Here is a 23,249-nt window from a genome sequence, read left to right as displayed (position 1 = left end):
TCGTAATGGATATACTCCAACGCTTCCTTCGTGTTATGGATTCCTCTAGTGAATCGAACTCTCTTTGCTTCCCAAAACACAAGGTGCTCACGAAATTCGGTTTGCAAATTCCTTGCCCATTAAGAAGTCCTCTTTGCTTAATTTCGCCATGCCATTCTCACTCATATGCCCTAGGCGATATGCCAAAGTTTAGTAATATCATCATCCGACAAGGAAGAGGAAGCGACAAATGCATCACCAAAGAATAGAATCTGTAAAACATATAACTTGGCAATCTTTCTTTGCCCTTTCATCACAACAAGGACCCTTTGAAATCTTTAAAACCCCACTTTCAATGTGTATCTGCACTTTTGAATCAAGAGTACTCAACGAAATTAAATTTCTTTTCAATTCGAACATGCCGCACGTCACTAAGTGTTCGACAACTCCATCAAACATTTTAACTTTAATTGTTCCAACACCGCGATTTTACATGAAGCATTATTTCCCATCAAAACAACACCTTCAGACATCGTTTCATAAGTTGTAAACCAATCCCGATTGGGACTCATGTGGAAGGTGCAAACTGAATCAAGTATCCACTCGCTTACTTTAGAATCATTGATGAAGCAACTAGAAGTTCACCATCGCCGTAGTCTTCTACAACATCGCCTTCACCGGAATTTTCCGTTTGTTTTCCTTTTGATTCGCAGCCTCCTTTTAATCTTATTTTGTAGCTTATAGCACTCAGATTTAATGTGCCCTTTCTTCTTGTAGAAGTTGCAAGTTTTACCTCTGCTTGAAGATTTCGATCTACCCTTAGATTTACCACGAGGATTCCGCTCTGTGTTCTACCACGATCATCATCAACATTCCGCCTTGTCTCCCACGAACAATGAGACCCTCTCCCCGAGAGTTGGGTTTAACCACAAGATGCTTCATCTTATCATACGAGGTTAAAGAATCATAAACCTCATCAACTGTGAGAGACTCATGGCTATATAAAATCGTGTCTCTAAAGGTTGAATAAGACGGGCAACGAACAAAGTAGAATCAACCCTAGATCTTCCTTATCATACCGAACCTCCATGGCCTCCAAGTTTGAGAGAATTTCTTTAAACACCATTAAGTGTTCGTGTACGACGCACCTTCCTCCAAACGATGAGCATAAAGACGCTGTTTCATATGCAACTTGCTTGTTAGAGTTTTCGACATACATATTTGTTCTAGCCTCTTCCATAATGCAATGCAGTTTTCTTTTCATCACATCCTCGCAAAATTTCGTTGGACAAATGCGTATGTAATTGTGTTAATGCCTTTCGATCCTTACGCTTCTTCTCTTCATCTCGTTAATGTCGAAGGCATCTTATCTATCCTAGCAGGGCATCCTCTAGATCCATCTGCAAGAAGCGCTTGCATCTTAATTTGCCACAACGCAAATGTGTGTTGCGATCCAACAATGAATTTCATACTTCAAAGACGCCATTACCGTGATCGAGATGAATAACCCTAAGCTCGATACCAATTTGTGAAAAATAAAATAGAATAAAATAAATAAAATAAAGAACACATAAATTTTACGTGAAACCCTTTCGAAAAAAACCACAGGCAGAGGAGAAGAAAATTCACTATGTCGAAAAATTTTTACTCAAATACAAGAGGAATAGACTATGTCTATTTATAGGCTTGCAAAGCCATATTCTAGTAGGATTGAAACACCTTATCCTAATCAATATAAAATAGATGGAGTTTAATAAGGTTTAAAACCTTATTCTAAAATAAAATAAAAGAAGTCTAGTTCTATATGGATTTTACTTTTATTTTATTTTCCATCGTATTTTATTTAAATAAGAATTTGGGTCACTTAATTCTAACAATAAGTGATGCAATATAAATATTAACTTTCCTTTAATTCATGCATATCTTAAAATAGAATACAATTTTTATTGACTAATGTGATACATCTTTTAGTCTGCTAAAATTAATCATTCAACAACAAAAGTTTAAAAGTTTCTCCACATTTGTGTTATTGTTATTTTAGGATAATGATTAGATGGAGTTTTTCAATTTTATATTTTTAATTATTATTTAAAAATAAGTAAATGAGATAAATTATAATTTCTTAATTTGCTTCGAAATAAAAAAAACATTTATATATTATATAAATCTAACTTATTATAATGTGTCTTAATATCATACCAATCCGTAGCGAAATGATAAATTTATTAATTTTTAATCATAAGACAATGTTTGTAACTTTGATGGGTTAGTTTACTAATTATCCAAAATCTAGGGTTGAAATTTAATTTAGAGAGAGATTAAGGGCTAGAAGTTAATTTTCATATTTTATAACCAGTTTTCATGATCATACGTTCAGCCAACTAATAAGCCATAGATATAAATACCTCAAAAGGAAGCGGGTAGTAGTAGTAGTTAAAAAGAACATTTCCTGAATTTCTATTTTATTTAATATTCTTTTGGGGAAAAAAAAACACTTTTTATTTTTTTTCCAGTTCTTTGTTTTGTAAGAATAATTTCTCGACAAAAAATCCGATGCGCCACTCGTTTCTCCGATCAGGTACTCAATTTTTCATCCTCAATTTTCTCCCAAAAGTTCACTCATAATTCGAAATTCAGTATTTAATGCAAAGGTTTTTTTCTTTCTTTCTTTGTTTCGAATTCTCTAGATAAATTGATCGTTGTGAAGTTTCGTCGAAGTCTTAAGCTTTGGATGAAAATGCATTAATCTGATTGTTTGTTGTTTCATAATGGTTAATATTGTTCTCCAGAGGAGAAAAAAAGTTGGACATCAATCTATTAGACTTATTAATTTTCATAAATCTGTCCTTTCAGAATATAATTTTGATTTTTTTTTAGAGGAAATTAGAGATTTATAGTGATAGGTACATTTCTTGAGCTGTGAATACATGTTGTGATGGATTTAGTCTAAATTTATGTATAATTTGAGTCAACAGATGTTGAAAGTTTGAGCTTTATGCTTTAGATGGCGTTTGGATTTGTAGAACTTTGTCTAAATTTCTCAAACATAATTACATCAAGGATTTTATTTTTTCTATTTTTTCATTATTTTGGTATTTTTTTTGTGAAATTTTAAATTCTGCACTACTGGAATTTTACTACGGTTGAGATTTGGAGCCTTAGAAAATGTCTAGAAAAAAAATCTGTCTGTGAATGTCTGGTGGTTGTGTAAATATGATTATTGCCTTTGAAATGGTTTGATTTAGTTTTGGCACCTATTTCTTCTACAATTACAATGTTTTTTGCTAGTTGTCTAAACATGATGGATAGGCGCATAAGCATATAGGATTGAGTGGTACTAGTGATTGATCTTTTCAAATTCCGATTGTTTATATTTTCTTTCGTTGGGGATTTCAGGACTTTGTTAATGGGTGCCCCTAAGCAGAAATGGACAGCAGAAGAAGAAGCGGCCCTCAAGGCAGGAGTTCTTAAGCATGGTACTGGTAAATGGCGCAATATACTTTCAGATCCTGAGTTTAGTTCTGTCTTGCGTTCACGCTCAAATGTCGATCTCAAGGTATGTAGCTGACCTCTAGCAGTCTTCACTAAGTACTGTTGGAATAAGTTTTTAAATTTTCTGGTTTAATTCCTGATAGTGCCTTTATTAACGGCATGGAGGTGAACTAATGAGTATAGTTTTATTGTGGCCAGGATAAATGGAGAAATATAAATGCAACCGCCATATGGGGTTCAAGGCAGAAGGCCAAGCTTGCCCTCAAAAGAAATCAGTTGGCTGCTAAACATGACGATAACCCCATGGCTCTAATCACTGTACCTCCAAGAGAAGAAGTCGTTGATGCTAAGCCCCTTGCAGTTTCTAGTGGAACAACAAGGGCAACTGGTTCCAAGAAACTGATTTCAAGGTTATCTATTACGTATATTCTTATGTGGTACTGAACTTATTTCTAGTTGAATGTAGGTATACGAGTTCCTAGATATTAAATAACGACAATTTCAAACTTTTCTATTGAAATTGCTAGGTTATTTATTAAACATATTTGTATATCATATTGAAGTTATTTTTAGTTGAACCTGTTTACATGAGCGTCAGATACTTGCCACATGAAAAGACACAGAAAGAAAAACTTATTATTCCCTAAATTGTTTCATTTTAAACTGGCTGTAAATACACATATTTTTAGTGCCTTTGGGCAACAGCGCTTATTTGTAACTAATGAAAACAAAATTTATCCAACTTCTTGGTCTTTGTAGGCAAAAACAGTCTTGTACTGAGAGCCATGTTATTCTGATTATGTACAGGCATATTCATTGCTGCTTAAGTGATATCCTCTCAATGTTGTAGGTTGGACAATATTTTACTAGAGGCTATCACTAGTTTGAAAGAGCCAGCCGGTTCTGACAGAGCTTCAATTGCGGTATACATAGAGGTGCTTTTCCTTCTTGGATTATTCCTGAATTCTGAATACTAAAAAGAAAAGTACTCATTTAACTAAACTGCTGGAGGATTTTTTGTTTTTGTAATGGTTTTTATATGTCAAGAATTTTCCTTCTTTCTTGTTCTCCAGTAGGTATGGAACTTATATTTTCTTTTTCTCCTTTTTTGTTCTATTTCTGATTTAAAAATCTTTTAACCTAAAGCTCATCTCTGAAATTACTGTGAATGTTTTCTGCAAACATCTAAACTAATATGAGTTGGTTTGTCTTTGACATTATAGGAGAAATATGCTACTCCACCAAACCTCAAGAAGCTATTGGCAACTAAATTAAAGCTGTTGGTAGCAAATGGGACATTGATAAAGGTAATCATGCTGTTAATTACAGGTGGACCAATATCAGTAGAATATTATTACTTTTGTCAAGCATATAAATTCAATATTAGTGTCCCAGGGTCATCGAAAAGGTCCTTAGAATTCAGACAGAAATGCTTAGGTGATACTTTTGCCATTGATGTTCCTGAAAACAATATTAAGGTTAATTGATATGGCATGTGCAATTGTAATATTAGATTTAAAGAAAGAGCGCTGGGAAAAGTTGCTTCCTGTTTGCTAAATGTGTCCAACAACTTTGATACTTTTCTTCTTCAATAGTTGCATGAAATGTTGATGTTAGTTTTCTGATCTACATATGGAAAGTTACTGGCATATCTTCACAAAATGGGGGAAATATGTTTCTAAAGAAGATTAAGTCTAATGTTCATAAGCTGGGACTGACTCATATTTTCAATGTGTATGTTAATAGGTAAAGCACAAGTACAAGGTTGCACCGTGTTCAACTATTTCTGAAGCAAGAAAATCTCCTCTGCTTCTTTCGGAAGGAAGGCCAAAGGATTCTTCAAAAGCGAAGAAGAAAGGCATCAACATTCTTACTAAAACCCAAGTTAATGCAGATTTGTTGAAAATGAGGAGCATGACTGCAGAAGAGGCTGCTGCAGCTGCCGCACAAGCAGTTGCAGAGGCAGAAGTTGCAATCGCAGAGGCTGAAAAGGCTGCAAGAGAGGCAGATGTGGCAGAAGCTGAAGCAGAAGCGGCAAAAATTTTTGCTAAAGCAGCAGAGAAAGCATTGAAGTCTAGGATGCTATAGACCTGGTAAATCATCTTTAATCAGTTCTTGAGTATTCTTCTTAGTGAATTATGTTCATAGATTTGAAAACACAGGTTTTCTCAGTGGATGCTCGAGTTGGTTGTTTAAGAGGGATAAACGTGATATTTACCCCCTGCAGCTCTGCCAATCAACAAACCTTCATTGCAACAACTTCACACCCGTTGAACAAATTTCATTTCACTTATTTCTGTGAGCCTACTTCAACCTTTCCTCTATATGGTTGAAAAATTACTGAGACAAAGATGTAGGAAGGAATGGCTATTCGTTTTCTGTTTAGTATCCTTTGACTTCTTTTGACTTAGAGATAGGATAATTTCGTAAAAGAAATCCCTGTGAAATCAGGCAGTTACTTTCACTTCATAACATCAGTGTTTCCTCCTCATAGATGCTACTCTTTTCCGTTTATTTTGCACCAAGTATATCCAAGAAATAGTGACATGGTGCGGACAAAAATTTTTGACATCCATCACGTTCATGTTGTCAGAAACTACAATATATTAGTTGTGAAGTACATCCAACAGAATGATGAGTGACCGGACATTTTTGTCATCCATCATTTTCATGTTCTCCAAAACTGCAGTATATTACTGATTTTCTTCTGTGAACTGCAGTATATTTTCATATCTTTTGTGAACTCAACTTTTGGTGTTTATCTTCTTGATATCGGTTGCAAACTTGTGCAGATGGCATAAATGGAAACCTACAATTTTGTCTTTAGTTCATTGCTGGAAAAATGCAACAGACTCCGACATCATGCTGGCCTGGCATACCAACCGCGATCATGTCTATAACTGTAAATATATTAGGCTTGTAAAGAAGAAAATGTGAGATAAATCGGTCCATCAAGCGCTACTTTTTGTACGAACATTTGGTAAAGGAGGTTAGAGGTGTTAGTGATTCTATAACTTTATCATGAAGTAAAAGGGTGCAGATATAGCAAAAAGAAATAGAGAAAGGCATTCATGATGGCACGCTTTGAGATATATGATCCGTCTCTACTGAAAGTCAACCCGAAAACAATTGAACCGCAATTTTGCTAGTGGGTGTTCAAGCTATTTAGTGTTGCTGTTGGCTAATGGCCACTTAAAAAAAATGACCTCTCTCTCTCTCATCATCTGATTTGACTTGTATTACAATTGCAATATTTTATAGCTTCGTGTGAAGTTTGTAGGTCCATACTACCCGCAACCCAGGACCTTCCTAAAGCATCATGGAAAATGGCTTTGAACTTGCCAACTCTCCAAGCTCACAATGAGAGCATGGATTTGTGCCACACATGTAGGATGAGGATGATGAAGCAGCATAAATATGACAGCTTTTAAGGGCTAACCAGCCGAAGCAATTCATTCCTTCATACTCTGAGATCAAATATATTTCAGGCTTGCAGAGAATGATGATGATGATAAAGCATTCCCTTTTAACCTATTTGAAGGGATATTTGCAATATACGACGGGGACTCCTACGTGGAAGCAGAGAAATTAGATAAGCAGTGGAACTAACCTCCAAAAGATCAAAAAAAAAAAGAGTTCAGAGACGCTACTTACAAATGACACCGCATTACAATACGGGTGTTCCCAGGTAGGTGTGTAGTAAAACTTGACACAAAGTTCAAAAACACACCGGCTTAAGGCAGCAACATGAGCATTTATTTCGGCCATCATAGTAAATGTCTAAGAAACTTTGAATCGATAAAACGAATTTCAAGGTTTGTTCAACCTTTTAATCAAATAATGAAACTTTCTTCCTTCACATGGGTGGCGCAAATAGTTTCGGTGAAATTAAAAATAGTAGTAGTGATTAGTTTTTATAATACTAAAATTATTAAAATTAAAATTAGTAATAGTATAATAGTTAGTATGTGTTTGAATTTAAATGTAATGGTGAGTTAAAAATAAAAATAATCATCAATGACATTAGATTGAAAATGAAATTTAATAAAATTTTATTAAAATTAAATTTATTTTAAATTTATTAAAATGTATTTCTTTTAAATAATAATTTTATTAATTATTTTTATTTTCATGTAATATTTATTTTATCAATTCATTTTAATTTTATAATAAAAATATATATCTAATTCCTTCAAATATATATGTATCTAATTACATAAATTTTATAAAATATATGTATTTAATTATTTACTTTTAGTTAAAAATAATCTAATATTGTAAAAGGGAAAAAAATGCAAAAGTAGAATTTTACCCAACAAACGATACATTTCTTTCACTAGAGGGCTTTTCCTTCCATTGGAGCTTCAGCCTTGAGCCTTCAATGGAAAACGAGAGTTACAATGTGATTAAAAACCCCAAACTCACCTCACCTTATGTTATCCAAACAATTTTTTTCAGTTAAAGAGAACATACGCTTGAAATTCTATCTTACCATGGGTGTGATGGAATCCAAAGGGAGCCGTTGAACCATGATCATTCAAAGGTGGCTTATGGAGGATTAAATTGTGGTGGCAAAAGGCTGGAAGAATGGGGCAGCCTATGTCGAAATAATGTGGACCCAAGCTTTGAATGGAGAGGCAGATTTTGGCAAAAACACCATTCGAGTTGTGACGCATTTTTGGCTTTGGTATGGATGAAATTGAGTTATCTTCATACAACTTGATGAGCTATTTCTTAGCTTTCCAACGAATCAAGTATCACATCATTTGGATTTAAGCAATCATCAATTTACTAAGTATGAAAGAGCTAGAGTTATTACATGAATCTGAACTCTGAATTACAACTTGTAAAGTATTTGATCAACTTTAATGACATTGGATCGACTCAACATAATTCATTTTTATGAAAATTGTTAGCATTTTATTGAACAACATAGATTCCTCTATTGTTGTTTAACTTCTTCCCCTCTAAGGGTTAGTTTGGTAATGCTTTTGAAAAGTGCTGTGGAAAAGTGCTTTTAAGAAGTGTTTTTGAAAAGTTTAGTTTAAAATTTGAGTGTTTAGCATTGCAGTCAAAAATTACTTATTAGAAATAAAATGTCCATTTTAGATATGTTATTATCAAGTAACAAATATGCATTTAAATGATATTTAAATTAGTTAATATTATTAAATTTTAGTAAGAATATAAAAATTATTATAACTTGTTGTTAATATTTTAATATATGAAATATAAATTTTAAATATTTTTAAACAATAAATATTAATTATTTATAAAATTTAACTAGAATATATAAACTATATTTTAAATATTTAAATATAACCATTAAATATTTGTAATTAGTATTTTTTAAAATTATTTTAATTAATGATTTTAACACATTTGTAATTAAGCACCAAGAAAGAAAAAAGGAAAGTACTATGTTATTGGAGGGGTGAAAAAGTAATTAAGCACTAAAAGTGCTTTTGGGAGAAGCTTCCCCTTTTCAAAAGTCAGAAGTGTTTTTCAAAAGTACTTCTGAAAGGCAAAAAATTTCAGCCAAAGACAGGTTGTTTAACACAGCTTTTCTTCCAAAAGTGCTTTTGGAGCTAGAAGTATTTTTTTAAGCATTGCATAAAAGGCCCTGAGCCACCCCTGCTTCTTCTTCCTTTGTTACCTCCTTCCAGCCACCGCACAATCTCTTCTTTTTCCCACTACCATCATCATCATCTTGAAAGTGAACCGAAAACAGATAAAAGAACCACACAATTTACATTACAAAATTGAGTTCTTTAAGTAGCTGTGACAATGGTGGAGATGCTTCATTTTTTATCTGTTTTGTATAATAACTTAAAAGTGGGAGGGACTAAAAAAAAAGATGGCAATTCAACAACATGAACAAGAAGAAACTTCCCTTCTTTCTTGCTTGATGGTCTTTACTATGAAGAAGATGATAAGAATGGTGTAGGTGAAGTTGTAGAAGAATTCTTTTAAGTGTCTGTAACAATGGCGGAGACACTTCAATTTTTTTATCCGTTTTTGTTGTTGGAACAGGATTTGTTTTGGGAAGATGAGGCCTGCCGTGAGGCGATGGAGTGGATGCTTAAAGTCAATGCTCACTATGGGTTCACCACTCTAATAACGATGCTTTTTGTTAATTATCTTGATAGGTTCTTAAGTAGCTTCTGTTTTCAAATAGATAAACCATTGGTGATTCACCTTGTTGCTATCACTTGTCTCTCTTTGGTTCCTAAAGTTGAAGAAACCCATGTTCCTTTTCTTCTAGACCTACAAGTATGTCTATCTGTTTGTTTCATTTGGAAACATAATGACATGTTTTGTTTTTATAGGTTGAATGTAACATCTTGATTTAGGGCCTAGTCAGAATTGTAGTCTCGGGACCACAAATTCAGATTGAATAAATTATTTTATTATTATTTTGGAGTCATTGCATGTTTATATAAGTGTATGAAAATTTTGGTATGTTAATTTTGACGTTTGCGAGTCCAATTGCGAGAAATGAGTAAATCGTATAAAATGCAAAAGTCCTAAATTGATAGCTAAAAGTGTCAAATAGCTAGATAATAAAAATTTAAGGTCTTTAAAGGGTAATTAGACCCTATTGGGATAGCTTGACCGGCCATGGGAGGTAAAAATGTTGAAAAGTCAACATTAGGTAAGTTGATGACATAATATATGATATAATAATGCCCTAAAGCCTAGCTATCATCTTTTTCTTTCATTCTTTCTTCTTTACTACCGATCTTTTAGCCATTGTTAGGGGTTTGAGCTTCAAAAATTTCAGCAACTCATTCTTCTTGCAAATAAGTGTTTTTTATGGCTTTTCTTGAATATTTTTGTACTTTTGAGACCCTTGAAGCATAAGCTTTCAAATGAGGGTACTATTTTGCAAAATGAATAAGAGTTTAAGGTTTTTCCATAAAAGGATTTTTAATTTTTGCCGATTTTTTTTAGGAAGAAAATGAGTCTTGGGTGTCTTATAACCAACTTTTGTGAAAGGTGTTAGCATGAAAACACCTAAAATGACCATTTTGCACAAGTTGTAAAATAGATGTTAAATATGTGAAATAGTAAAAATTTGGAGTTTCTATAAGAGTAAAAATGGTTCGGCTAGGCTTAAGATGTGGAGAAATTCGATAAAAATTGATTTTCGGACTTAGGGGTAAAATGGTCATTTTGCAAAAGTCTAGAGGCAAATTGGTCATCTTGCCCAATTATGAATTGTAGACTGCCTAGATTGATAAAGTGACTAAATAAGTGCATTTTTCTATTATAGATTAAGAAATACCGAATGCGAACCTAGACTGGGGGAAGCCAAGCAAATCGACTAAATCGACTAGTCGCCACATTTTGTAATCCGAGGTAAGTTGTATGTAAATAATACAACTACATTGCTTATGTATGTGTTGAATTGTATTTGAATTATTATAGCATGAATTGTCTGATTTTGGAAATGAGATAATATGATGAGAATAGAGATAATAGAATTCCCGAATGAACCTCAAGAAATAAATCGGATATTCATGCCATGACATTTGGGTCACTTGTGTGAGCTAGTATAAGACATGTCTGGGACATGCATCGGCCACATTATGAGAACCAGTGTAAGACCATGTCTGGGACATGACATCGGCATTGAGACGAGTGCTAGTGTAAGACATGTCTGGGACATGCATCGGCTACAAGATGTGTCAGTGTAAGACCATGTTTGGGACATGGCATTGACACAGATATACTAGAACTTGTGTAAGACCATGTCTGAGACATCACGTCAATGTCTGACCCCTTATTTGAGGATAAATGAGTATCCGATAATGTTCCATATGGTTCAACGATGAAAGTACGATTTAAAGTTAACTAGGAAAGTATAATCGTGTTGTGAGTGGTACAGGTACCTATATGGTATGTATGAAATGTGAGCTCAATATATGCTATATAATGTGTAATGAATATTGATGAGTAAGTTTTGCTTATGCCACTTGTGTATTATGATACTTGTTGATGAATGGTAAAGATATATTGTATATTTATTTATGTGCAACTTACTAAGATTTATGCTTACTCCTTCTCCTTTTCTATTTTCTTATAGTGTCGCCTATCTAGCTCAAAGATCAACGGAAGTCAGAGATATCGATCACACTATCAATCGAAGCTTTCAGTATAATTTGATTTATATTTTTGAATATGGCATGTATAGGGCTTAGACTTTGCTATTTTTGTGTCATTGAAAACTGGCCAAATGTGTTGGCTTGGGTTGGGAACCCTTCATTTTGTATTAAGCCTTGAATGATGGCTAATATTCATTTTGATTTATATACAAAGATGTTATTTTCATAGATGAGTAAAATAAACAAATGGAATGTTGTTTATTGTAGCTGATTTGGTTGCATGGGATAGTCTTATCTTGATTGTGGGTGCTATTATGCAAGTTGTGTAAGTAAGGGTGGCAAATAGGCTTGGTAAATAGCCTTTATTATCCACACAGGTAGACACACGGGCGTGTGTCTAGACCGTGTGTGATGCACGATTTGCCTCATGGGCATATGGTCCGGCCGTGTATCCCCTGCACGTAAAAATTTCAAGTCAGTATGCATGATAGTAAACACAGGGATAGAGACACAGCCGTGTGATATTTTAGGAATGCTGATGTCAAAAATAGAATGTCTATGTTTTTGCACACGAGCTAGGACACGGGTGTGCCATGGCCATGTGAAAGACACGGGCCAAGCACACTAGCGTGTGCCAGGCCGTGTGAAAACCCCTGCAGGTGTGCATTTAGAATTAATTCCACACAGGTGGAGGACATGGACGTGTCCCTATATTATCTAGGTCGTGTGAGCCACATAGGCCATCAACGCGACCATGTTGAAATGGCCACATGGGCGTGTTGCCCCTCTACACGGGCGTGTGCCCTATTTCAAAGTTAAATTTTCTGTAAATGGTTTAAGGACCTAGGTTGATCCCGGATAGTTTTCAATGGTTGATTTGGGGCTCGTAGGCCCATAATAAGAAGTTTTAAGTAGAAATTGAAAAAGTTCTAATTTGGATCAAGTCTCGATGACTTGGGGAACGTTTGTGTGCATAAGATCGAGTTAAGTAATGCCTTGTATTTTGTTCCAGCATGGGTTACGAGTATGGTGTGTTACATTTAGTGGTATCAGAGCTATGGTTTAGTCGGTTCTAGGACTAACCTAGCGAGAGTACGGGTCTAGCTATACATGCCATAACTGTATATTGATAATGCAACGACTTCTGACGATTATAAATTGTATTTCTATTTAGTAAATGGATCCTGATAGAGCCGCGGTAGATGATGTGGAGAGTAACGCACCAACTCCCGCTGAGGGGACCGCGACCAGTTTAGAACGAGCCCGTGCCTATGGGCCAAGATAGAGGGGCTAGAGAAGCCTATCTCCGAATGATGGACGCTTGGTATACGGAGTTCGTTCGTAAGAATCCGAACACTCCACCTCCCCAACCTCTTCCGATTCCTTAGTATGCCCCGGTAGCTCCGCAAGGTGCAAACTTGATTAGGAGGGAGAAGCCTTCGGTAGATAATATTAGGAAGCAAAAGGATGAGAAGTTTCGGGCTAACTTAGATGACAACCCGGAGAAAGTAGAGTTTTGGTTAGATAATACAGTCAGGGTGTTTGATGAATTATCGTGCACGCCTAAAGAGTGCGTAAAGTGTGCAGTGTCATTCCTACGAGATTCGACTTATCATTGGAGGAATACTCTCGTGTCCGTTGTACCGAGAGAGAGGATCACTTGGGAATTCTTCTAGGAAGAATTCCAAAAAAAGTATATTAGCTAGAGATTTATAGACCAAAAGAGGAAGGAATTTTTAGAGTTAAAGCAAGGTAGTAGAACAGTGATGGAGTATGAACCAGAGTTTGTGAAACTCAGCAAATACGCGCGAGAGCACGTGTCCTCAGAAGCTGCCATGTGTAAGAGGTTCGAAGATGGTCTTAATGAAGATATCCAAGTATTTGTTGGCATCCTAGAATTAAGAGAATTTGTAGTGCTCATTGAGAGAGCATGTAAGGCAGAAGAGCTGGTGAAAGAAAGGAGGAAAGTGGCTATTGAGTCGCGAGATTCAAAGAAGAAATAGATGGGGAAGTCACATCAGTCCTCATTTAAGAGACCGAAGGAATTTGCTACTCGATCGAATACTTCAGTGGGGTTTTCGAATAGAAACAAGAACCGATAGAACACAACTTCTGGAGCCCAGACCGCTTCTATCACGAGCGTCGGTAGTGCTCGGCCGAATAGGCCAGAATGTTCACAATATGGTAAGCATCACTTCGACGAGTGTCAGGGGAATGAAAGGGATTGTTTTAAGTGTGAACCATTAAAACATTTCGTCCGAGACTGTCTTAAAATGGAAGAGAGAGAAAAAAAGTAAGAAGCGAAGGCAAGTAGTGCTCCTTCGAGGGGTAGACCCTAAAGGAACTCTAGAAGTGGGGCTACTAATAGGGGTTCACCCAGAGATGCTGCAGTGAAGTCCGAAGGCAGAGCGCCTGCAAGGACTTATGCTATTTGTGCCCGTGAAGAGGTAGAATCTTTCGACGTGATCACGAGTACTTTTTCTATCCATAAAATATCTGTTGTTACTTTAATTGACCCAGGGTCTACCTACTCTTATTTTATGGAATTGATACCTTGTATGAACATGATAGTAGAGTCCACTAAGTTTGTAATAAAAATGTCTAACCCTTTAGGCAAACATGTGCCGTTTAATAAATTTGATGTAATCCTTGGGATGGATTGGTTGACTTTTCATAGTGTTGTAGTGGACTGTGGGAGAAAAGTTATTGAGTTGAAATGTGAAAAGGGAAATGTTCTCCGGGTTAGGCTAGATGAATCAGATAATTTGCTTGTAATAGTATCGTTTTTGACTGTTGAGGAATATTTGAGGAAAGGATATGAGGCTTATCTCACTTTTCTGCTGAATACTCAAGTGTCTGAGTTGAAGATAGAATCTGTACCAGTGGTTTGTGAGTTTACAGACGTGTTTCCAGAGGAATTACCCAAATTACCTCCAGTAAGGAAAATAGAGTTGGGAATCAAGTTGATACCAGGCACGACTCTATCTCTATTGTTCCTTATAGGATGGTTCCTACGGAGTTAAAGGAGTTGAAAACTCAACTACAAAAGTTAACTGACAAGAGCTTTGCGAGACTGAGCTTTTCCCCGTGGGGTGCTCCTGTGCTATTTGTGAAAAAGAAAGATGGGTCGATGAGGATATACGTTGACTATAGACAACTCAATAAGGTAACAGTGAAGAACAAGTATCCTTTGCCAAGGATCGATGACTTATTTGATCAGTTAAAGGGAGCCACTGTATTTTTCAAGATTGACCTGAGGTCAGGATACTACCAGTTAAGAGTGAAAGAGCAAGATGTACCGAAGACTACGTTTCAGACAAGATACGGGCCTTATGAGTTCCTCGTCATGCCCTTTGGTTTGACTAATGCCTCGACGGTTTTTATGAATTTGATGAATCACATTTTTTGGCCGTATTTGGATAAGTTCGTAGTGGTCTTTATCGACGACATACTGATTTACTCACGTGATGAGAGTGAACATGCGAAGCATTTGAGGACTGTATTACAGACCCTGAGAGACAAAAAATTGTACACCAAGATCAGTAAGAGTGAATTCTGGCTTAGGGAGGTTGGATTTTTAGGACACATTGTGTCGGGTGATGGGATTAGAGTTGACCTAAGCAAAATCTCGGCTATTGTTTAATAAAAACCACCAAAGAATGTGACGTAAGTCTGAAGCTTTTTGGGTTTGGCTGGATGCTATAGAAGGTTTGTTCAAGGGTTTTCTATGATCGCTACTCCAATAACGAGGCTACTACAGAAGGATGTCAAATTCGAGTGGTCAGGAAAGTGCTAACAAAGTTTCGAAAAATTAAAGGTTTTCTTGACCGAAGCCCCAGTGTTAGTGCAACCGGAGTCGGGTAAGGAATTTGTAATATATAGCGACTCCTCCTTGAATAGGTTGGGGTGTGTACTCATGCAAAAAGGCAAGGTTATAACCTATGCTTCAAGACAGCTAAAGCCACATGAGAAAAATTACCCGACACATGTCTAGAGTTGGCCGCCATCGTGTTCGCATTGAAGATTTGGAGACACCATTTGTATGGCAAGAAATACCAAATATTTACCGATCACAAAAGCCTCAAATATTTGATGACTCAAAAGGAGTTGAATCTGCGACAATGAAGGTAGCTAGAGCTGATAAAGGATTACGAGTTGGTGATTAACTATCACCCGGGCAAGGCGAACGTCGTCGCCGATGCCTTGAGTAGAAAATCATTATTTACGTTGAGAGCAATGGATACCCAATTGCCTTTATTAGATGATAGTTCAATCCTAGCAGAGTTGAGAGCTAGACCGACATTTCTACAAGAGATCCGTGAGGCTCAGAAAGATGATAAGGAGTTGCAAGCTAAGAAGACTCAATGTGAGACGGAAAATGAATCTGAGTTTTGTATTGGTGTTGATGGATGTTTAATGTTCAAAAATAGAGTTTGTGTACCCAAGGGCAATGAGCTTATTCAAAAGATTCTGTGAGAGGCACATAATGGTTGTTTGTCCGTCCACCCGGGTAGTGTAAAAATATATAACGACCTGAAGAAAATGTATTGGTGGTCGGGGATGAAAAGAGATATTTCAGAGTTCGTTTCCAAGTGTCTTGTGTGTCAACAAGTGAAGGTTAAACACCAAGTACCTTCAGGTCTACTTCAGCCTATAACAGTTCCAGAGTAGAAGTGGAATCGAATTTCTATGGATTTTGTGACTGGCTTACCGGTAACCCAAAGAAAAAGGATGCTGTTTGGGTTATTGTGGATAGGTTAACAAAATCGGCACATTTTATACCAGTACGTACCATCTACCCCCTTGAAAGATTGACTAACTTGTACGTTTCTGATATTGTAAGTCTACATGGAGTGCCTTTGTTGATTATTTTGGATAGAAACCCGAGATTTACCTCGAGGTTTTAGAAAAATTTACAAGAGGCATTAGGGACAAAGTTGAGTTTTAGCATGGCATTCCATCCGTAAACTGACGGTCAGTTGGAGAGAGTGATTCAGATTTTAGAGGACATGTTACAGTGTTGCGTTCTCGAGTTTCAAGGAAGTTGGGAAAGATACTTACGATTGATTAAATTCGCCTACAACAAAAATTATCAGACAAGTCTAAAAATGGTGCCTTATGAGGCTTTATATGGGCAAAGTGTCAAACTCTCTTATATTGGACTGAACTCAGGGAGAGTCTGATTCACGGAGTCGATTTAATCAAAGAGACTGAAGAGAAAGTTAAAGTGATTCGTGATTACTTGAAGGTCGCTTTGGATAGACAGAAATCCTATGCAGATTTAAAATGTAAAGAGGTTGAATTTCAAGTGGGTGATCGAGTGTTTTTAAAAGTATCCCTGTGGAGGAAAGTCCTCAGATTTGGTAGAAGAGGCAAGTTGAGTCCTCGCTTCATAAGACCTTATGAGGTTATTGAGAGAGTAGGACTGGTTGCCTATCGTTTGGCTTTGCCACTAGAATTGAAAAAGATTCACGACATATTTCATGTATCCATGCTACGTTGGTATAAATCAGAGCCTTCTCATGTGATTGCGCCAACCGAGGTTGAAATTTATCCGGACATGACTTATGGCAAAGAGCCGGTCAAGATTTTAGCTCGAGAGGTCAAACAATTGAAGAATAAGAGTATTGTACTCGTGAAAGTTCTATGGAATTGACATGGAGTCGAGGAAGCTACATGGGAACTCGAGGAGACTATGAGAGATCAGTACCTAAACTTATTCGCCAGTAAAATTTTCGGGGACGAAAATCCCTAAGGGGGGAGAAATGTAACAACCCAATTTAGGGCCTAATCAGAATAGTGGTCTCGGGACCACAAATCTAAATTTGAATAAATTATTTTATTATTATTTGGAGTCACCGTATGTTTATATAAGGGTATGAAAATTTTGGTGAGTTAATTTTGACGTTTGCAAGTCCAATTGCAACAAAGGACTAAATCGCATAAAATGCAAAAGTCCTAAATTGATAGCTAAAAGTGTGAAATAGCTAGAGAATAAAAATTGAAGGTCTTTAAAGGAAAATTAGACCCTATTGTGATAGCTTGGCTGGCCATGGGAGGTAAAAATATTGAAAAGTCAACATTAGGTAAGTTGATGACATAATGTATGATATAATAATGCCCTAAGCCTAGCTATCATCTTTTTCTTTCACTCTTTCTTCTTTACCACTGATTTTTCAGCCATTTTTAGGGGTTTGAGCTTTAAAAATTTTAGTAACTCATTCCTCTTGAAAATAAGTGATTTTTATGGCTTTGCTTGAATATTTTTGTACTTTTTAGAACCTTGAAGCATAAGCTTTCAAATGAGGGTACTATTTTGCAAAATGAATAAGAGTTTAGTGTTTTTCCATGAAAGGATTTGTAATGTTTGCTGAGTTTTTTTGTGGAAGAAAATGAGTCTTGGTTGTCTTATAACCAACTTTCGTGAAATGTGTTAGCATGAAAACACCTAAAATAACCATTTTGCACAAGTTGTAAAATAGAAGTTAGATATGTAAAATAGTAAAAATTTGGAGTTGATATAAGAGTAAAAAGGGTTCGGCTAGGCTTAAGATGTGGAGAAATTCGATAAAAATTGATTTTCGAACTTAAGGGTAAAATGGTTATTTTACAAAAGTCTAGGGGCAAATTGGTCATCTTACCCAATTATGAATTGTAGACTGCCTAGATTGATAAAGTGACTAAATAAGTACATTTTGCTATTATAGATCTGTGACAGCCCAAAATTGACCCTAGTCGGGAAGTGGTTTCGGGACCGCTAAACCGAGTCACCGAAATGTTTGAACGTAATATTTATTGTCTAGAATATGTAATTATGAATGTGTAAAAATTTCAGGCTTCGATTTAGCCGATAGCATGTGAATTCAGTTAGTAGGACTTGTGTGACACTTTTGAAAAGTGATAGGCTAATCTATAAGGACCTAATAGTGCATGTAGTCAAGGGAGGACTTGCATGTCAAATTTCCCCCTAATAGCTAGTGGCCGGCCATGACAAGAGATTATGGGTAAAAACATGTCATAAAACATGTTGGGACAATGGTGTATGTAAGAAAAAATAAAATAGTGAGTATGGGAATTTAATAATGAAAGGAACAAAAAAAAAGAGAAAAAATGGTCTCATGCATGCCCATTGCCGTGAGTGTGGAGAAAGAAAGAAGATTTTTGTTCATCATTTTTCATTTCCTTTGGGCTGAAAATTCTAAGGAAGAAGGAAGGAATTCTTGTTTCATGTTGGTTTGGAAGAGGTTTAGGAGGAGGTTTGGCCATACTTGTACCTAGATTAAGGTAAGTTTGATGTTTTGCCATGAGATTCATGTATATTTTAGTTGCTAGCTTGATGTTCTTGTTAGCCCATGGTTCAAATCTTTGTTATGTCATGGGAATGAAATTCGCCAAAGTGAATATGGTGTTGATGCCATTGCATGCTAAATATCAAGCTTGATAATGATACATGTGATGGTGGATTGAGGATTCTTAGATTTTCTTTTAGCATTTTGAATGAGATACTAAGTTCTTTGTTTAACCATGACCAAATTGAAACGGTATGGTGTTGTGGTATTCGGCCATGTTATATCCATAAGTATGATTCATGCATGTTGCATGGTAAGTAAGATTTAAGCTTTGGATATGTGTATATATTTGGATATAAGCCACTTGAGAATTCGCCATTGCACCTACATGAATATATGTTTGTACATGATGAATTGGTATGACATATATACTATTTTAAGGTGTATATTTGCTTGTGATGTTGTTTCGGTTATGAAATAAATGAGAGATGTGTATAGAGCTACAATATGTAATGCGTTAATTAGGAAAATGTATGCTGTTTTTTTTGTGTAGTATTAAGTGTAAAATTGGCCTCAACATAGACATGCATATTCGCCAAAGGCGATAGATTGGTGTGCATGTATTCGGTTAGAGGCAACCATATTGAAGCCTTATCTTGGCTTAGATTGTTGACCAAATGGGTAATAAGTGAGGATGGTTGCCGAATATACAAACATACATATGCATGTGTAATTGAATTATGAATGTTTAGCAAGAGGGTTAAACTAGTTGATTTATTGATTAAGCTCAAGGAGTTAAAGAAGGAGAATCAAGCAAGGGAAAGACGAAGGTCATCGAGTAGCCGACTTGGACTATTTTACCCAACACAAGGTAAGTCATTAAGCATATATTTGATATTGCTTAAATGATTGTAATATCTATGCAATTGTGTTTAATGAGATGAAATATATACAAATGTATGTGTATGAAAAGATGATATTGTTGAGCGTAAAGAGATAGTGAAATGTGTAGGAAGTTTGCTTGGCACTAAGTGTGCGAGAAATAGATGTGTCTGGGGACGAGATTGGCACCGAGTGTGCGAGCTTGTAATGTATGGCACTAAGTGTGCGAGTTTGGACTATATGGCACTATGTGTGCGGCTTGAATCACATGGCACTAAGTGTGCGTGATTGAGTATTAAGCACTATGTGTGCGAACTCTACACATATCTCCGATTGAATATTTATATGGAGGCGTGACTTCATCGAGATGAGTATGGACAGCGGAAAGAGTAAGTACCTTGAGTTCATGGCTGATAGATGCTATGTTCATGCTCGGGGTGGAGTTGGTAAGATTTAAATCTATGTGATGATTTCAATTGCATTCCCGTAAATAAGGTATCGTGGAATAGATGAAAGTTCATTTGATTGCATGATTGTTGCAGAAATGAAATGATGTATGGAAATTGCTTCAAATATCCTATTGAACAGTATATGAAATGTAAATGTATGACTTGGTATGAGATTGATCCGAAAGATCTAAGGAACTATGGTATAGTTCGGTATGGTGGAACACTTGGCCTTGTTTCATTATTTCATTTTATGATAATTGTATTAATGGATGGATGTGGAATGCTTATGACTTCTTGAGTTATAAACTCACTCGGTGTTTTCTTTTCACCCATTTTAGGTTTCTTGGACTCGTCTCCTTTTGGGTGTTCGTAATCACAACTAAGTCATCACACCGTGAGCAATTTTGGTATTGTCTTCTTAGTCAACTTAGGAGAACATTTGGCATGTATGGGCTATTTTGTTTTGTTAAATTTTGGGTTGTAAACTTTAAGCCATGTGAAAATGGCCTATGTGGTCGTTTGAGTGGGATGCTAGAATCTATAGACACGTGTCTTAGAAACCTTAATTTTGATAAGGTGGCCATAATTTGTGTCACGTATGATGGATGATTAGAAAGGCTAAGGAAGGATTCATGAAATTGGCATAGTCTACTGCAGTAACTGTTGCGGACGGCAGCAGTGATATGAGATCGAAAAATCACTAAAAATAGTATAAGTGGAATTAATAGCTAAAAAAATTACGTACTCGAAGATTTATGGGTCTATTTTCATATGCATGAAACGAAATGACCATATGAGCTGTATTTTAAGAGATATCCAAGATTTCGTGAGACAGGGCCAGAACGGTTTCTGGATTCCCTGTTCCGAATTTGAAAATTCATTATAAATTAACCAGAGATAATTAGGAGTCATACCACATATGTATAAATTCCTCTTTGAGTCTAGTTTCTATAGAAACAAACGACATCAGTATTGAATCCCTACACAGGGAGTTATTCCAGTTGTAACGCACGAAGGTCAGTGTAGTCGACCCCTGTATCATGGGAGACTTTAACTAATAAACTGTACTAATTGGCTTGACAAAAAATTCTAGAAAAAAATCTGTAGATGGAAATATGAGTCTATTTTCAGGGAAAAATTACGAAACTGATTTTCAAGTTGTAAAACTCAAGTTATGATTTTTGAAGCGACTAGTACATAGATTGGCAGCTTGTCTGGAAAATTCTCAATCAGTGGTTTGAAGTCTGTTAACACCTCGTGTTCGACTCCGGCGACGGTCTCGGGTTCGGGGTGTTACAATTTTATTGGTATCAGAGCTATGGTTTAGTCGGTTCTAGGACTACCGTAGCGCGTGTGAGTCTAGTTATACATGCCAATGTGTTAGTGGTTAAAAATGTGATGACTTCTGACGGTTGAAATTTTTGTTTTGATTAGCAAATGGAACCCGGGGTAGAGAGACCCTTGGCGGATGACGTTGAAAGTGTAGCGGCTGCTCTGCGAAAGGGACACTGCTGTTGAGCCTCGGTCATCCGCGAATAATCAAGATGAAGGGCGAAACAAGCCTTCTTCACCATGATGAATGAGTGGGTCGCGCAATATGCCCGAACCAATCCTACTGTCCAACCATTCCCAAATTTAAATAATCCACCCCAAGAGCCCGTAATGCCATCGATTGCTGATCCCGTGAGGTTGAGTAAACCACCGTGGACTTGATTAGGAAGCATGGGGCGAGGAGTTTAAGGCCATAGTTCTTGATGATGCCGAAAGGGCTGAGTTCGCTTGATAACACCATTAGAGTGTTTGATGAACTGTCATGCACACCGATGAATGTCTTAAGTGTGCTATATCCTTGTTGCGAGACTCACCTACTATTGGTGGAGGACCTTAATTTCCATAGTCCCAAAGGAACAAGTTACTTGGGATTTCTTCCAAACGAATTTCGAAAGAAATACATTAGTCAACGGTTTATCGATCAAAAGCGTAAGGAATTCTTGGAGCTCAAGCAAGGTCGTATGATTGGTATCGAATCTGAACATGAGTTCGTAAGACTTAGTCGGTATGCTCGGGAGTGTGTGGCTGATGAGGTTGCTATGTGCAAAAGATTTGAAGAGGATTGAATGAAGAGTTAAAGCTCTTGGTGGGTATTTTGGAGATAAAAGAATTTGTAACACTAGTTGAACGAGCTGCAAGGCGGAAGAGCTCGGAAGGGAGAAGAGGAAGGCTGAATTTGAAGCTAGAGATTATCGTAAAAGATCGATGGGCAAGGCTCCATTTTCGGTAAAAAGAAGTTCAAAGAGGACACAAATAAGTCGAGGCATCGGGGATTTCCATTAGAGCACGACCATCGATGGACTCACGAGCTACTTGGTAGCTAGTGTGGGCAATAATCGTCAAGGAAAGCCGAATACCCCAATAAGGAAGACGACACATAGGTGAATGTTGGGGTAAGTCATTAATAGGGCTGTTATGGATGCGGTTCAAGGACCATTTCATTAGAGATTGCACGGAGCTAGATGAGAAGAATAAGATGCAAGGTGCAAGATCTAGTGGGACAATGGCTAGAGGTAGACCCCGAGGATTTCGGGAGGTAGGGGTGGTAATCGAGAGGGTCTCGATACGCTTGTTCGATCCGAGACTCGTGCTCTGCTAGAGCATATGCTATCCACGCACGAGAGGAGGCATCCTCCCCTGACGTTATCACTGGTACTTTCACTCTCTTTGATACTAATGTGATTGCTTTAATTGACCCTAGTTCTACTCACTCTTATATATGCGAAACCTTAGCATCCAAAGAAGACTTTACCTATTGAGTCTCTTGAGTTCGTAATTCGGTGTCAAATCCTTGGGTCGTTACGTGCTGGTCGACAAAGTGTGTAAGAAATGTCCCCTAGTAATTCGAGGTTCCTGTTTTCCTGCGGACTTGATGCTTTTGCCATTCGATGAATTTGATGTTATTCTTGGGTTGGATTGGTTGACCGTGCATGATGCGGTTGTGAATTGTAAAAGCAAGACTATTGATTTGAGGTGCGCAAATAACGAGATGATCCAGT

General features: G+C 36.6%; 1 protein-coding gene across 2 annotated transcripts; it reads left to right on the top strand.

Moving 5' to 3' along the window:
• The first annotated feature begins 2,336 nt into the window (after positions 1-2,336).
• Positions 2,337-6,611, top strand: LOC108471125 (telomere repeat-binding factor 2-like). 2 transcript variants are annotated; one of them, XR_001869461.2, is made up of 8 exons: positions 2,337-2,557; positions 3,376-3,535; positions 3,670-3,881; positions 4,322-4,406; positions 4,695-4,778; positions 5,218-5,564; positions 5,634-5,769; positions 6,264-6,611. XR_001869461.2 is itself a non-coding variant. In XM_017772714.2 (7 exons), exons 2-6 carry the CDS (start codon positions 3,386-3,388, stop codon positions 5,557-5,559), a joined length of 873 nt encoding a protein of 290 aa, XP_017628203.1. In that variant the 5' UTR covers positions 2,337-2,557; positions 3,376-3,385; the 3' UTR covers positions 5,560-5,564; positions 6,264-6,611. The 2 variants fall into 2 exon arrangements, 1 of the variants encoding a protein (XP_017628203.1); XM_017772714.2 differs by lacking the exon at positions 5,634-5,769.
• The last annotated feature ends 16,638 nt before the right edge of the window (positions 6,612-23,249 follow it).

The sequence above is a fragment of the Gossypium arboreum genome, chromosome 11 (assembly GCF_025698485.1).
Source record: "Gossypium arboreum isolate Shixiya-1 chromosome 11, ASM2569848v2, whole genome shotgun sequence".
Classification (NCBI taxonomy): domain Eukaryota; kingdom Viridiplantae; phylum Streptophyta; class Magnoliopsida; order Malvales; family Malvaceae; genus Gossypium; species Gossypium arboreum.
The sequence above is the reverse complement of the archived record's forward strand: the minus strand, read 5'-3'. Positions and strand labels throughout refer to the sequence as shown.